Genomic DNA, 12,547 nt, shown 5'->3' with positions numbered 1-12,547 from the left:
CAACATGGGATCTAAGCCTCGTCTATGACCTACACCACAACTCACGGCAATGCTGGATCACTAACCCACTGAGCAAGGCCAGGGATCGAACCCACATCCTCCTGGATACCAGTTGGATTCACTTCTGCTGTACCACAACGGAAACTCCTCCATTTTAATTTTTTTTAATCGAATCTTAAAGATATTTTTATAAGGAAAAAAGTCATTGTGTTATTTGATCTTCAAATAACTCTTAATAAGGTACATATTTTCCACATTTCACAGATGGACGAACTGAAGCTCAGAAAAACCTCACCTCCAATACTAGGAAATGGCAGAGCCAGGAATGGAAGCCAGGGTCGGCTGGGTTTTTTTGTTTGGTTGGTTGGTTTGGTTTGGGCTTTTTTGGCCAAACCTGTGGCATGTGAAGTGCCCAGGCCAGGAACTGAACTCGAGCCACAGCAGGGACCAGAGGCGCTGCAGTGACTGTACCAGATCCTTAAGCCAGCGCACTGCAAGGAAATGCCCAGGGCTGTCTATTGACAGAGCTCTCAAAGGTAAGAGAGCCGCAGAGGCTCAGGGACCTGGCTGCCCACCCAGCGCGTGCCCAGGGAGCTGACCTTGAGGTCCAAGTGCAGGACGTAGTGCTGATGGAGGTAGTGCACACCCTCGCAGATCTGCTTGGTGAACAGAATCACATCCAGCTCAGTCAGGTGGTACTTCTCTTCGGTGATCCGGTCAAAGAGCTCACCGCCATCCACGCTGCCGGGGCAAAGGGAGAGGCTCTCAGAAGACGGGTCTTCTCTTACCGCCAGGTGAGCCCAAGGGTGCCACCACTGCCTGGGGTTTTATGGGGACCTTTGCTCTGGCCCATTCCCAGGTCAGAGTGTGGGCGAGAGAAAGGAAGTGATGGGCCAAATGGGAGATTGGGGCTTGTCTGCAGGGTGGATCATCTCACTCCAGGCCAAGACTGTAAACTCATTGACCTGCAGAGGCCAATGAGTACCTACATGGCCAGAACCCTAAGTGGACAAATCAGACCAGATGTAAGAGAAAATTTTTCTTGGAACACAGAGCCCTTAGTCAAAATTTTGTTTATTAATTTGTTGTTGTTGTTGTTGTTGTTGTCTTTTTAGGGCCACATTCGCAGCGTATGGGGGTTCCCAGGCTAGGGGTTGAATCAGAGCTATAGCCGCTGCCTACACCACAGCCACAGCAACGTAGGATCCAAGCTGCATCTGTGACCCACACCACAGCTCACGGTAATGCCAGATCCTTAACCCACTGAGCGAAGTCAGGGATCGAACCCTCATCCTCATGGATCCTAGCCAGGTTCTTAACCCACTGAGCCACAGTGGGAATTCCTTGTTTGTTCACTTTGGATAGAGAAATGACATGACAAATGCCTCACTCTCCTCAGCTCTACCAAAAGAAAACAGCAACAGGAGCACAATAACAAATGCCCCCTGAGCCCTTGGCCCCAGCATCATGGGTAGTTGGAAATGGTGGGGATTGTGGCAAATGGGAAATTGGTTGCTCTGCCTGCACAAAGCTCAGCCCTAAGGCGCTCCAGCACACCCTTCCCAGTTGATAAGGCAGCTCCAGCATTCCAAGATCTTTTATATTTTCAAGAAAAGCCAGGAGTTCCCATCGTGGCACAGTGGTTAACGAATCCAATTAGGAACCATGAGGTTGCAGGTTCGGTCCCTGGACTTGCTCAGTGGGTTAAAGATCTGGCGTTGCCGTGAGCTGTGGTGTAGGTCGCAGATGCAGCTTGGATTCTGCTTTGCTCTGGCTGTGGTGTAGGCTGGCGGCTACAGCTCCAATTTGACCCCTCGCCTGGGAACCTCCATATGCCGCGGGAGCGGCTCTAGAAAAGGCAAAAAGACCAAAAAAAAAAAAAAAAGGAAAAGAAAAGCCAGAAACCCAGGTTTTAGTGTGAAATTTCCTGATTTCCAAACTGTTGACAACTCAATCAAAATTACTAAAAATTGCGTAGGCCAAACCAGGATCTGCAGGTCAAACCAGGTTCACCAGCCAATGGTTTGTGATAAATGGCTTTGTCCTCCCTGCTCCATGTTGGAGGTCACACAGAGGAGGTGATGACATTCCCTGGGTGTCACAGAGAGGGGACAGGAAAGGGAGAGCTTTGCCTGCCACCCCCCCCCCCCGCACTCACTACTCCATGACTAGGGTGAAGCTGTTCTTGCTCTCAAAGGCGTCATAGAGCTGGATCAGGTTCACGTGGCTGAGCTGGTTCATGATGTTGATCTCATTCTTCACATCCTCCTTGTGGAGCCAGAGGGAGAGGAGTTTCCAAGAAATGGGTCAGGATGAGAAGCCAGCCGCACCTCCCGAGACGCGCATGCGCCCACCCTTGTTTCCTGCTCTCACGCCAGCTTTCCTCAACTCACCACCCACATCAGTCTCTTACAACAGAAAGGACCCACCCATTTCACAGACAGAAAACCTGAGGCCCAAGAAGGAACTCTGGAGGTCCAGGAGGACCCTGTTGCCCAGGGTGCAAGGTGACCTGCCGATTGGAGTGTGGGAGTCATGGAAAAGAGGCAGGAAAGGTGGCCACGTTTCCTGCTCGGCAGGGAGGGGCTGGGGCAGTGCGGGGCCCAGGGGGTGCCCGGGAGGAAGTGAAGGAGTCCTGAGCTCGGCACAGGGCACTCGCAGGCCTGGGGCAGACACCTCACCCGGTCCTTGGCGCTCTTCACTTTGATGATCTTGGCCGCCAGCGAGAGGCCCGTGGCCTTCTCCGTGCATCTGTGGACCTGGCCAAACCGGCCCCTGCGGACACATGATGACCCAGCAGGCTCAGAGCCCCAGAGGCTCACCCCACACATGGTGCGACAGCCCCATCCTGGACCCTGGGCTTTCTGGTCCTTTCTCTGCTCCACACACACCCCGAGGCTTACCCTGCACCCCAGAGGGATCGCAGTCATCCCCCAACAGCACTCGGGTTCCCTGAACCTGGAGAAGAGCTTCTTCACTTGTCCTGCACTCCAGGGGTGCCCCCTCACCCACTCCCCCCGGGCCATCCTGCACCCTAGAGGACATCACCCTTCACCCATGTTGTCTCTCCTGCCACCTCCAGCATAGGGGTCCCATGCTCACACCATGCGGGGCTCCCCTGCACCCTACACTTCCACACCGTATGGGGCCTGCACCCTGCAGACATCTCTTCGCCCACTTTCGTGAGCTCCCTCTCACGTTGTGCAGGAGATCCCACTCCAGGCCGAGGTTCCCAAGAACCATCCAGCAGCACCCATCCAGCTCAGCTGCCCAGTGTCTCGCCCCCACCCCCATCAAGGCAGAAGGCCCGCTTACCCTCCCAGGACTTCGTGCTGGCACACTGTGTAGCCCGCTGAGGTTGGGCTCTCTCTCACACTCACCACCCGGTGCTCGAAGGGGGCTGGTGGGGCCGGGCTATCATCTGTTCAGAAGACAGCAGCCTGTGAGCCTCCTTTGTGCAGCTGCCACCTCTCAGCTCCCCACCACCTCCTGACTCTCCATATGCCCCCACCCCCGCCCCCACCCCCACCCCCACCTCCGATCCAGACCCACTTGGTTCATACCAGCTTCTGCCAGTTTGCAGGGGGCTTGTTGAGGGAAAAACCAGAGTATTCCAGGGATAATTCCATTACCTCTGTGACCATGGACCCGGAGCAGGGAAAATATAGCTATTTTCTCTGAGTTTGGATTATAAGCAACTTTCTGCTCCTCAAACTAGAAGATTTGAATATGCTTGTTGTGGTCTTTTTTTGTGTCTATGAAGGTAAGCCTGAAGCCCTAGACCACAAGGGGGTAACATCTGCATGGTTTTGGTGCTGTTTTCTGGGCTCCTAGGTAGGTTAGGCAAGCCTGGATTCTAGGTGTGTCACAGGGATTCCACATCTAGAGCTCTGGTCTGAAGTTTCCTTTACTGCAAAGTAACTGCCTTTAGTTGTGAGCAGCTGTGTAACCACAAGGTTGACACGCAACATTCTGGAGCCCGATTATGGGTTCCTGTCTCCCTCAGCCCTAACTCTGCAGCCTCAAGTGCATTTCTCAGCTTCTCTGCCTCTCCTGTGTTTCAGGCATCCCCACTCCACAGGCTTGTGAGGATAAAGACAGCCACAAATGCCCAGGGCTTGGCACACAGCGAGTCCTGGTGAGCCTTGGCCTTATCCCCCTTCGCAGGGTCAGAAAAGACTGCTCTCAGCTGTGTTTCAAGAATTAAGGAGGTTTCATGCCCACATTTGGACCAGTCATACCAGGGGAAGAGGACATGGCGAGAGAAGTTACAGCACAGCACAGGGGGGCCCAGAAGTGGCAGAGGTACCAGGATGGCCACAGAACACTCAGCCCTCCCACAGGAATGTCTAGAAATTCCAGGGTAGGGAATCAGCAAAGGGTGGCCTTCCTGCAGCCACATGGGATGAAGGCTGGAACCAATGGGTATGACCCTAAGGGCTGGAGGAGTTGAGGCCCTTTGAGTCACAGGAGCACAAGGACACCTTCCTCCACCACTGGGACAGAAAGCAAGTCAGCAGCCCCTCTCTGATTCCAGATGAGAGTCAGCTTGCTGGGTGCAAATGGCTGACAGTGAGCGATACACACCAGTTAATGGATTTGCTTTTTTTTTTTTTTTTGTCTTTTTGCCTTTTCTAGGGCCGCTCCCTCGGCATATGGAGGTTCCCAGGCTAGGGGTCGAATCGGAGCTGTAGCTGCCGGCTGACGCCAGAGCCACAGCAGCGCGAGATCCAAGCCGCATCTGCGGCCTACACCACAGCTCATGGCAACGCCGGATCCTTAACCCACTGAGCAAGGCCAGGAATCGAACCTGCAACCTCACGGTTTCTAGTCGGATTCTTTAACCACTGCACCACGACGGGAATTCCCAGATTTGCTTTTTAACAGGAGCCTTCCCTGCCTCGATCCAGAATGATACCAATAGTATTGGGCAGGCAGGTAGGCTTTGAGAAATCCACCCAGTTGAGCCTCATGGGTTCCCTCCTCTTCAATGGCTACAACCAACCTGAGCTCGGCCCTCTGCATCTCTGGGCCTTGGTCTCCAGCCCTGGGGTGTGCTGGCAAGCTGTTCAGAGTCTTAGATGCCCACAGACCCACCTTACCCATCCCTGGAAATTCAGGAAGGCCCACCTAGGAGCAAACCTTCCAAACTCACTCCCCACAGGGCACACAGCAGTGGCCTCACTTACCCAGAACCAGGCTGTCTGCCTCAGCCCCCGGGGGCGTTCTTCTTCCTGCCTCGGCTCTGCCCACGCCCCCAGCTGTGCAGTCCTTCTCAGGCTCCAGGTTTCCTGCTTCCGGGGCTGTGCCCTGCTGTGGGCCTGGGGCCCTGGCATCAGATCCCTTGTCCCACCCGGCCTTGCCCGGTGCCATGGTGGACTTGGGCCCAGGCCCCTGCTTCTCCTTGGCCTTTGCTCCCCCATCGCTGCTCTGCCTCTGCAGAGGGGAAAACTCACTGGCTCCTTTCAGAATATGTTTTTCTGACTCAGTCCCGGGAGCCTGGGGGCAGCGCCTGGGCCCTGGTGAGTCCTCCCGTGGATGGGCAGCTGCTGGAGCCTCTGCAGGAGGTGTAGTTCTGAGGCTGGCCCTTCGTGTCACCAGCAGCTCCCCAGGGGTATCTGTCTCCTGCACATGGATGGAGATCCTGCACAGAGAAATATGGACCTGAGGTTAAAAGCAAGGACTCAAGTCAGAACAGATCTGGATTCAAGAGTTCCCGTCATGGCTCAGCACAAACAAATCTGACTAGCATCCATGAGGATGTAGGTTCGATCCCTGGCTTCACTCAGTGGGTTAAGCATCCAGCGTTCCCGAGAGCTGTGGTGTAGGTTGCAGATGCAGCTAAGATACCACGTTGCTGTTGCTGTGGCTGTGGCTGTGGCCAGCAGCTACAACTCAGATTCGACCCGTAGCCTGGGAACCTCCATATGCCATGGGTACAGCCCCAAAAAGAACCCCCCCAAAAAAAAAACCCCAAAAAACAAAAACAAGAACAGACCTGGGTTCAAATCCTGCCATTCACTGACCATGCCTCTTAGCCTCAGTTTTCCCATCTGCAAAAAGGGTCTCTTGGGTTGTTACAATAAACCAGTAGATTCCAACCCCTGCCCCTCTCTGCCCAGACAGGACACCAGGGGAGAAGCTGGCTTCAGTGACACATGGTGTCATCAGCTCTCAAGATTCCACTGGATCCAGGGAAGGCCCGAAGCAACCCACATTGGACAGAGGTAGGCAACAGATGCCTCTGTGGCCCCCTGGAACCGTGTTTCTGCCCCCGGAGGATTGTGGCCTGGAGGCAGGGGACCTGGGCTTTTCCCTCCCCTCTCTGGGCCTCAGTTTCCCTTCCGTTAAATGAAGAGATAGGTGAACCAAGTCAAACATCAGGGAAGCCCTGGGTCAGACAGATTCTTTTTTTTTTTTTTGTCTTTTTTTGCCTTTTCTAGGGCCGCTCCTGTGGCATATGGAGGTTCCCAGGCTAGGGGTCGAATCAGGTGGCAGCCGCCGGTCTAGGCCAGAGCCACAGCAATGCGGGATCCGAGCCACGTCTGCAACCTACACCACAGCTCACGGCAACGCCGGATCCTTAACCCACTGAGCAAGGCCAGGGATCGAGCCTGCAACCTCATGGTTCCTAGTCAGATTCGTTAACCATTGCTCCACGACGGGAACTCCATAACAGGAATTGCTCATTAGAGTCTGGACTTCCCGTTTCTCCTGAGTAAAGTCCTGGCTGTGCTGGACCTGTATGCTTACCCAGCTGGGGAAACTCTGCCTCCCCACAGGCCCTGCTTCACCCTGGCAATGCCACAGGGCCCACTTCTTCCATTTTTGTTTCCCAGACCAAGCAGCATTGAGGTTTGGGACCCCAGCTGGAGGTCAGGAAGGCCCTCTAAGCCCTGACATTCAGAAGCAAGAACCCCAACCTTGGGAGCTTCAGACCCTCCTTCTCAGAGTTGCCCTCATTCTGACTGCCACTCACAATCCCTAAGACCCTATGGGGTCTATGTGTGTTTGGGCAGGGGTGAGGGGGTGAGCATCTGGCATGGACTGACTCTCAGGAGGGAGCCAGGTGGTCTCCCTCCTGGTCGTTGTTCTGCCACCAGGACCTTGCTCTGCTGGATGAAGCTGGGTTTGGGCAAGTCCAGCATCAGCAATCTCTTCTGTCAAACAGGAACAGTACCACCTCACAGGTGTGCTGAGAGTTGACCCCCAAAAAAGAAGGCATAGGGAGTTTCCTTGTGGCCTAGCGGTTAAGGAATCAATATTGTCACTGCTGTGGTTTGGGTTTGATCCCTGGCCCAAGAACTTTCCCATGCCATGGGCATGGGGAAAAAAAGGTGGGAGGGAAACACAGATACAGGAAATTTTAACAGTGATGCCTAAAATGATGAAGAAACTGGAAATCAGTATGGCAGTTCCTCAAAAGTGAAAAGAGAATGACTATTTGATTCAGCAATCTCACTTCTGGAAATATGTCCAAAAGAATTGAAAGCAGAATCTCAGAGATATTTGTATGGCCATTTTCACAGCAGCATTATTCATCAGCCAAATGTGGAAGAAACCCAAGTGTCCATTGGTGGATGAATGGATTAACAAAATGTAGCATATGCATACATGGAATATTATTCAGCCTTATAAAGGAAGGATGTTCAGACTCATGCTATTATGTATATGAACTTTGACGACATTATGCTAAGTGAAATAAACCAGTGACAGAAAGACTGATTCCACAGGTATAAATTATACGAGGGACCTAGAGCAGTCAAATTCATCAAGAGAGAAAGTAGGATGTTGGTTACCATGACCTGGGGGGGAGGGGGAAATGAGAGTTGTTTGACAGTTTCAGATTTGCAAGATGAAGGCATTCTGGAGATCTGTGTCACAACAAGATCAATAGACTTAACCTCACTGACTGTGTGCTTAAAAATGGTTAAGATGGGAGATCCCGTCGTGGCGCAGTGGTTAACGAATCCGACTAGGAACCATGAGGTTTCGGGTTCCATCCCTGCCTTTGCTCAGTGGGTTAGGGATCCTGCGTTGCTGTGGCTGTGGTGTAGGCTGGTGGCTACAGCTCCAATTCGACCCCTAGCCTGGGAACCTCCATATGCCGTGGGAACAGCCCAAGATAAGGCAGAAAGACAAAAAAAAAATGGTTAAAATGGTAAATTTTATGTTATGTGTTTTTTACCACAATTTTTTAAAAACTGAGGGCTTTCCTCAGAGAGAGGCCTCAGGCTCCCTCTCTGAGTTGCTGCAGGTCCTCTGAGAGCAGTTCCTGTTCCTGAATGCACCTAGTTCAGCAGCCCATTCACAGCCAAGCCTCGGGTTAAAGGCACCAAAATTCCTGACGCTCCCTCAGGAGTGTGTATGGGTTGGTGATGACAGGGTAGGATGGGAAGAGGCACATCCAAGCCCAGCTCAGGCCTCGTTTTGACGGAAGGACACAGGGAATTGTGGAAAGCCAGTTTCTGAAAGAATATCCAGGTGGTCAAGTAGGAAACTGAGAAGGCCAGTAGTCACTGAGTCCCCTCTGATCTTCACACCTGGGGATGTGGGATGACCCACAAGCACTGCAGTGCATTCCCATGCCACTCTGAATGTGCAACGCTTCCCTACACCCTGTGAAGCACACTCAGGGCAGGCATTGCTAATCAATTGCAGCACTCTATCCCACCAAGTCCGGAAAGGGCCTCAGGATCCTCTGCACCAACAGCCACCATCAGTCAGAACCAATACTTGAGTTCAAACCTATTTTCCTCAAGATACACCCATATGCCCGGTGAAGAAGGGTAGGCAGGGATGTCCCCACTTTCTGAGACTAGTCTGGTGTGTCTGAAAGGCAGCTCTGGGTTGAAACTGACATGTAGACATTTTCCTCTCACCCAGAATCTTTTTGGGGCCCCTAACAAGTTCATGGAAAGTTCACCCCACCCCAGTTTCCACATTTAGAGCCCTGGCCAGGATCCAGGGATACCTGCCAGGAATCCCTCCCTCCAGCTGGTTAGGTCTCCTCAGAACTCACATCTCCTTCCCAAACAAAGGCAGACAAAGGATCTGGGCTTCCCCACCAGCTGCCATAGCACACAGACACCAGCTCTGCTCCCTGTACCAGGCTCCAGGGGGTTCAGTTACAGGTCAGGACACCCATGGCAGGCCAGAAGGGCACAAGGCCCCTTTGAAAGAAACCTGGGAAGCAGAATGCCCTTCAGTGGGCTGCTTGAGGGCCAAGAGGTGCCGCCCCTAAGGCTGGAGAATTCAAAGCTAAATAGGGGCTGACAATTAGCAGGTTCTGGCTCTTCATTCTCCTGCACATGTCTCCTGAGGGAAGATCATAAGGCCAAGTTTTGAGTGATGGGATAAAGCCCCATCTCCAGGAAACATAATCCTTCTGAAAGCGCCCGGGATTAATTCAGCCTACACCAACTTCCCGCCTCTGAGTGCCCATAATTCTCTCCCAATATAGTATTTAGGACTTAATTAAATGCTGACTTGAAGAAGCAGGATGGTGTAGTGTCTAGGGGCACAGATTCTAGAGTCCAAAAACCTAGATCCAGTCTTTTAAATTTGTTGAGACTTGTTTTGCAGCCTAGCATGTGCTCTATCCTGGAGAATGTTCCATGTGCACTTGAAAAGAATGTGTACTCTTGGAGTTCCCACTGTGGCCCAGCAGGTTTATGAACCTGACTAGAATCCATGAGAATGTGGGTTCAATCCTTGGCCTCACTCATTGAGTTAAGGATCTGTAACTTGTGGTGTAGGTTACAGTGCAGCTTGGATCTTGCATTGCTGTGGCTGTGGTGTAGGATGGCAGCTACAGCTCTGATTTGACCCTTAGCCTAGGAACTTCCATCTGCTGCAGGTGCATCCCTAAAAAGCAAAGAAGAAGAAGAAGAAAAAAATGTCTTCTCATATTAAACATTTTTTCTGACCACAGTGGTATGAAATTAGAAACCAATTACAGAAAGAAAAATGGGAAAAGTACAAACACATGGAGACTAAACAACATGCTACTAAAAAACAGTGAGTCAATGAGAAATCAAAAAGGAAATCAATAAATACCTTGAGGCAAATGAAAATGGGAACACAGAACTGAAAAATCTATGGGCTGCAGCAAAAGCAGTTCTAAGAGGGAACTTTAGAGTGATACAGGCTTTCCTCAAGAAGCAATAAAAATCTCAAATAAGCAACCTAACTTACCACCTAATGGAATTAGGAAAAGGAGAACAAACAAAGCCCAAAGTCATCAGGAGGAAGGAAAAACTAAAGATTAGAGAGAAAACAAATAAAAGATAAACAAAATTAATAAATCTTGAGCCAGGCCACCAAGAGAAATGACCCAAATAAATAATTTAAGAAATGAAAGAGAATAAATAATAACTGATACCACAAAACTACAAAGAGAGAGAGAGAATACTCTGAACAGTTACATGCAAACAAATTGGACTACATAGAAGAAATGGAAAAATTTGTACAAACATACCACCTGCCAAGACTGAATCAAGAATAAACAGACACAGAGTTCAAATCATGGTGCAGTGTAAACCAGCCCAACTAGGAACCATGAGGTTGTGGGTTCGATCCCTGGCCTCACTCAGGGGGTTAAGGATCTGGCATTGCCGTGAGCTGTGGTGTAGCCACAGATGCAGCTTGGATCTGATGTTGCTGTGTCTGTGGTATAGGACAGCAGCTGTAGCTCCAATTAGACCTCTAGCCTGGGAACCTCCATATGCCATGGGTGCAGCCCCTTTTAGCAAGAAATTAAAAAAAAAAAAAAAAGAAGAAGAAACGGACAATTTGAACCAACCTATCACTAGCAGTGAAATTTAGTTTGGCTTGTTTTTTGTTGTTGTTTTTTTAGTTGTTTTTGTTTGTTTATTTGTTTGTTTGTTTTGCTTTTTAGGGCTGCACCCACAGCATATGGAAGTTCCCAGTGGTCGAATCAGAGCTGCAGCTGCTGGCCTATGCCACAGCCACAGCAAAGCCACATCTGAGACGTATCCACAACCTACGCCACAGCTCATGGCAATGAGAGATCCTTAAACCACTGAGTGAGGCCAGGGGTCGAACCCACATCCTTATAGACACTAGTTGGATTCATTTCTGCTGAGCCACAACAGGAACTCCCTAATTTGTAATTTAAAACAAAATCTGTCAGCAAACAAAAGTCCAGTATTGGACAGCTTCACAGGGTGATTCCACAAAATATATAAAATATATAAAAGGGAACAAACTAGTTCTCAAATTAGTCCAAAAAATTGAAAAGAACAGAACACTCCCAAATTCATTCTATGAGATCATCATTACCCTAATACCAAAACCAGAAAAAAGACACCACAAAAAAAAAGGCAAATTACAGACCAGTATCTTTGATGAATGTAAATACAAAAATCCTCAACAAAATATTAGCAAATCGAACTGAACAATGTATAAAAAGGATGATATACCGTAATCAAGTGGAATTTATTCCAGGGACCCAAGGATTATTCAATATTTGCATATCAATAGATGTGATATACCACATTAACAAAAGGAAGTATAAATAAAATCACATGATCACAGTAATAAACACCTAAAACATCTGACAAAATTCAACATCCATTCATGATAAAAACTCTCATCTCAATGGGTTTAAAGAGACCATATCTCAACACAATCAAGGAAGAAACTTTACAGAGGTAAAAAACCTGTACTCTGAAAACTATAAAACAATGATGAAGGAAACTGAAGATGTTACAAAGAAATGGAACTATATCCCATGCTCCTGGATTGGAAGAATCAATATTTTTTAAATGGCAATATTACCCAAAGCAATCCATAGATTTAATGCAATCCCTGCCATTTTCAGCAGTGTGGATACACCTAGAGAATATTATGCTTAGTAAAATAAGTCAGAAAGAGAAAGACAAATACTGTATGATATTATTTATATGTGGAATCTAAAAAATAGTACAAATGAATGTATATAGCAAAAAAGAAGCAGACTCACAGATACAGAGAAGAAACAGTTGGTTACCAGTGGGGAAAGGGAGGGAGGGAAGGGCCGATTAGGGATCAGGGATTAAGAGGTACAAACTACTACATATAATATACATAAGCAGCAAGGATATATTGTCTAACAGAGGGAAGTATAGTCATTTTGTATAATAACTTTCAAAGGAATATAAAATGTAAAAATTCTGAATCACTGTATCCTATACATGAAGCTAATATAATATTGTAAATCAACTATACTTCAATAAACAAACACTTGGATTCAGATTGCAACTCTGTGAATCCCTCACTGTGTAGCCCTGTGCAAACTGACCCTGTATCCTCATCAATAAATTGGGGGCACCAACCACACCTGCATCCTGAGGATGTTGTGAGAATAAAATGAGATGATGTCTGTGAGATGCTCAGCCAATGATTGGCACCTGGGGAGTGTTCAGTGAACCCCATTTTTCAGCTATTATTATAGTTAATGTTATTGCTCTAAGAACTGGTGTTTCTCAGTCCACATGGGAATCACCTGTGCAGATTAAAAAAAAAAAAAATTCAGCTGCAGCTG

The 12,547-nt window shown here is 49.1% G+C and overlaps 1 protein-coding gene across 4 annotated transcripts in view; it reads right to left on the bottom strand.

Moving 5' to 3' along the window:
• Window positions 1–12,547, bottom strand: part of MYLK3 (myosin light chain kinase 3) — a 68,589-nt gene that overhangs the window by 32,242 nt on the left and 23,800 nt on the right. For all 4 annotated transcript variants that reach the window (XM_047792541.1, XM_047792542.1, XM_047792540.1 and 1 more), the window contains exons 4-8: window positions 5,190–5,644; window positions 3,316–3,421; window positions 2,682–2,775; window positions 2,159–2,268; window positions 600–741 (exon numbers count right to left, since the gene is read on the bottom strand). In XM_047792541.1, the coding sequence (XP_047648497.1) occupies window positions 600–741; window positions 2,159–2,268; window positions 2,682–2,775; window positions 3,316–3,421; window positions 5,190–5,644 (907 nt within the window). The remainder of the gene's footprint in view (window positions 1–599; window positions 742–2,158; window positions 2,269–2,681; window positions 2,776–3,315; window positions 3,422–5,189; window positions 5,645–12,547) is intronic.

This window comes from Phacochoerus africanus, chromosome 8 (genome assembly GCF_016906955.1).
Source record: "Phacochoerus africanus isolate WHEZ1 chromosome 8, ROS_Pafr_v1, whole genome shotgun sequence".
NCBI lineage: Eukaryota > Metazoa > Chordata > Mammalia > Artiodactyla > Suidae > Phacochoerus > Phacochoerus africanus.
The sequence above is the reverse complement of the archived record's forward strand: the minus strand, read 5'-3'. Positions and strand labels throughout refer to the sequence as shown.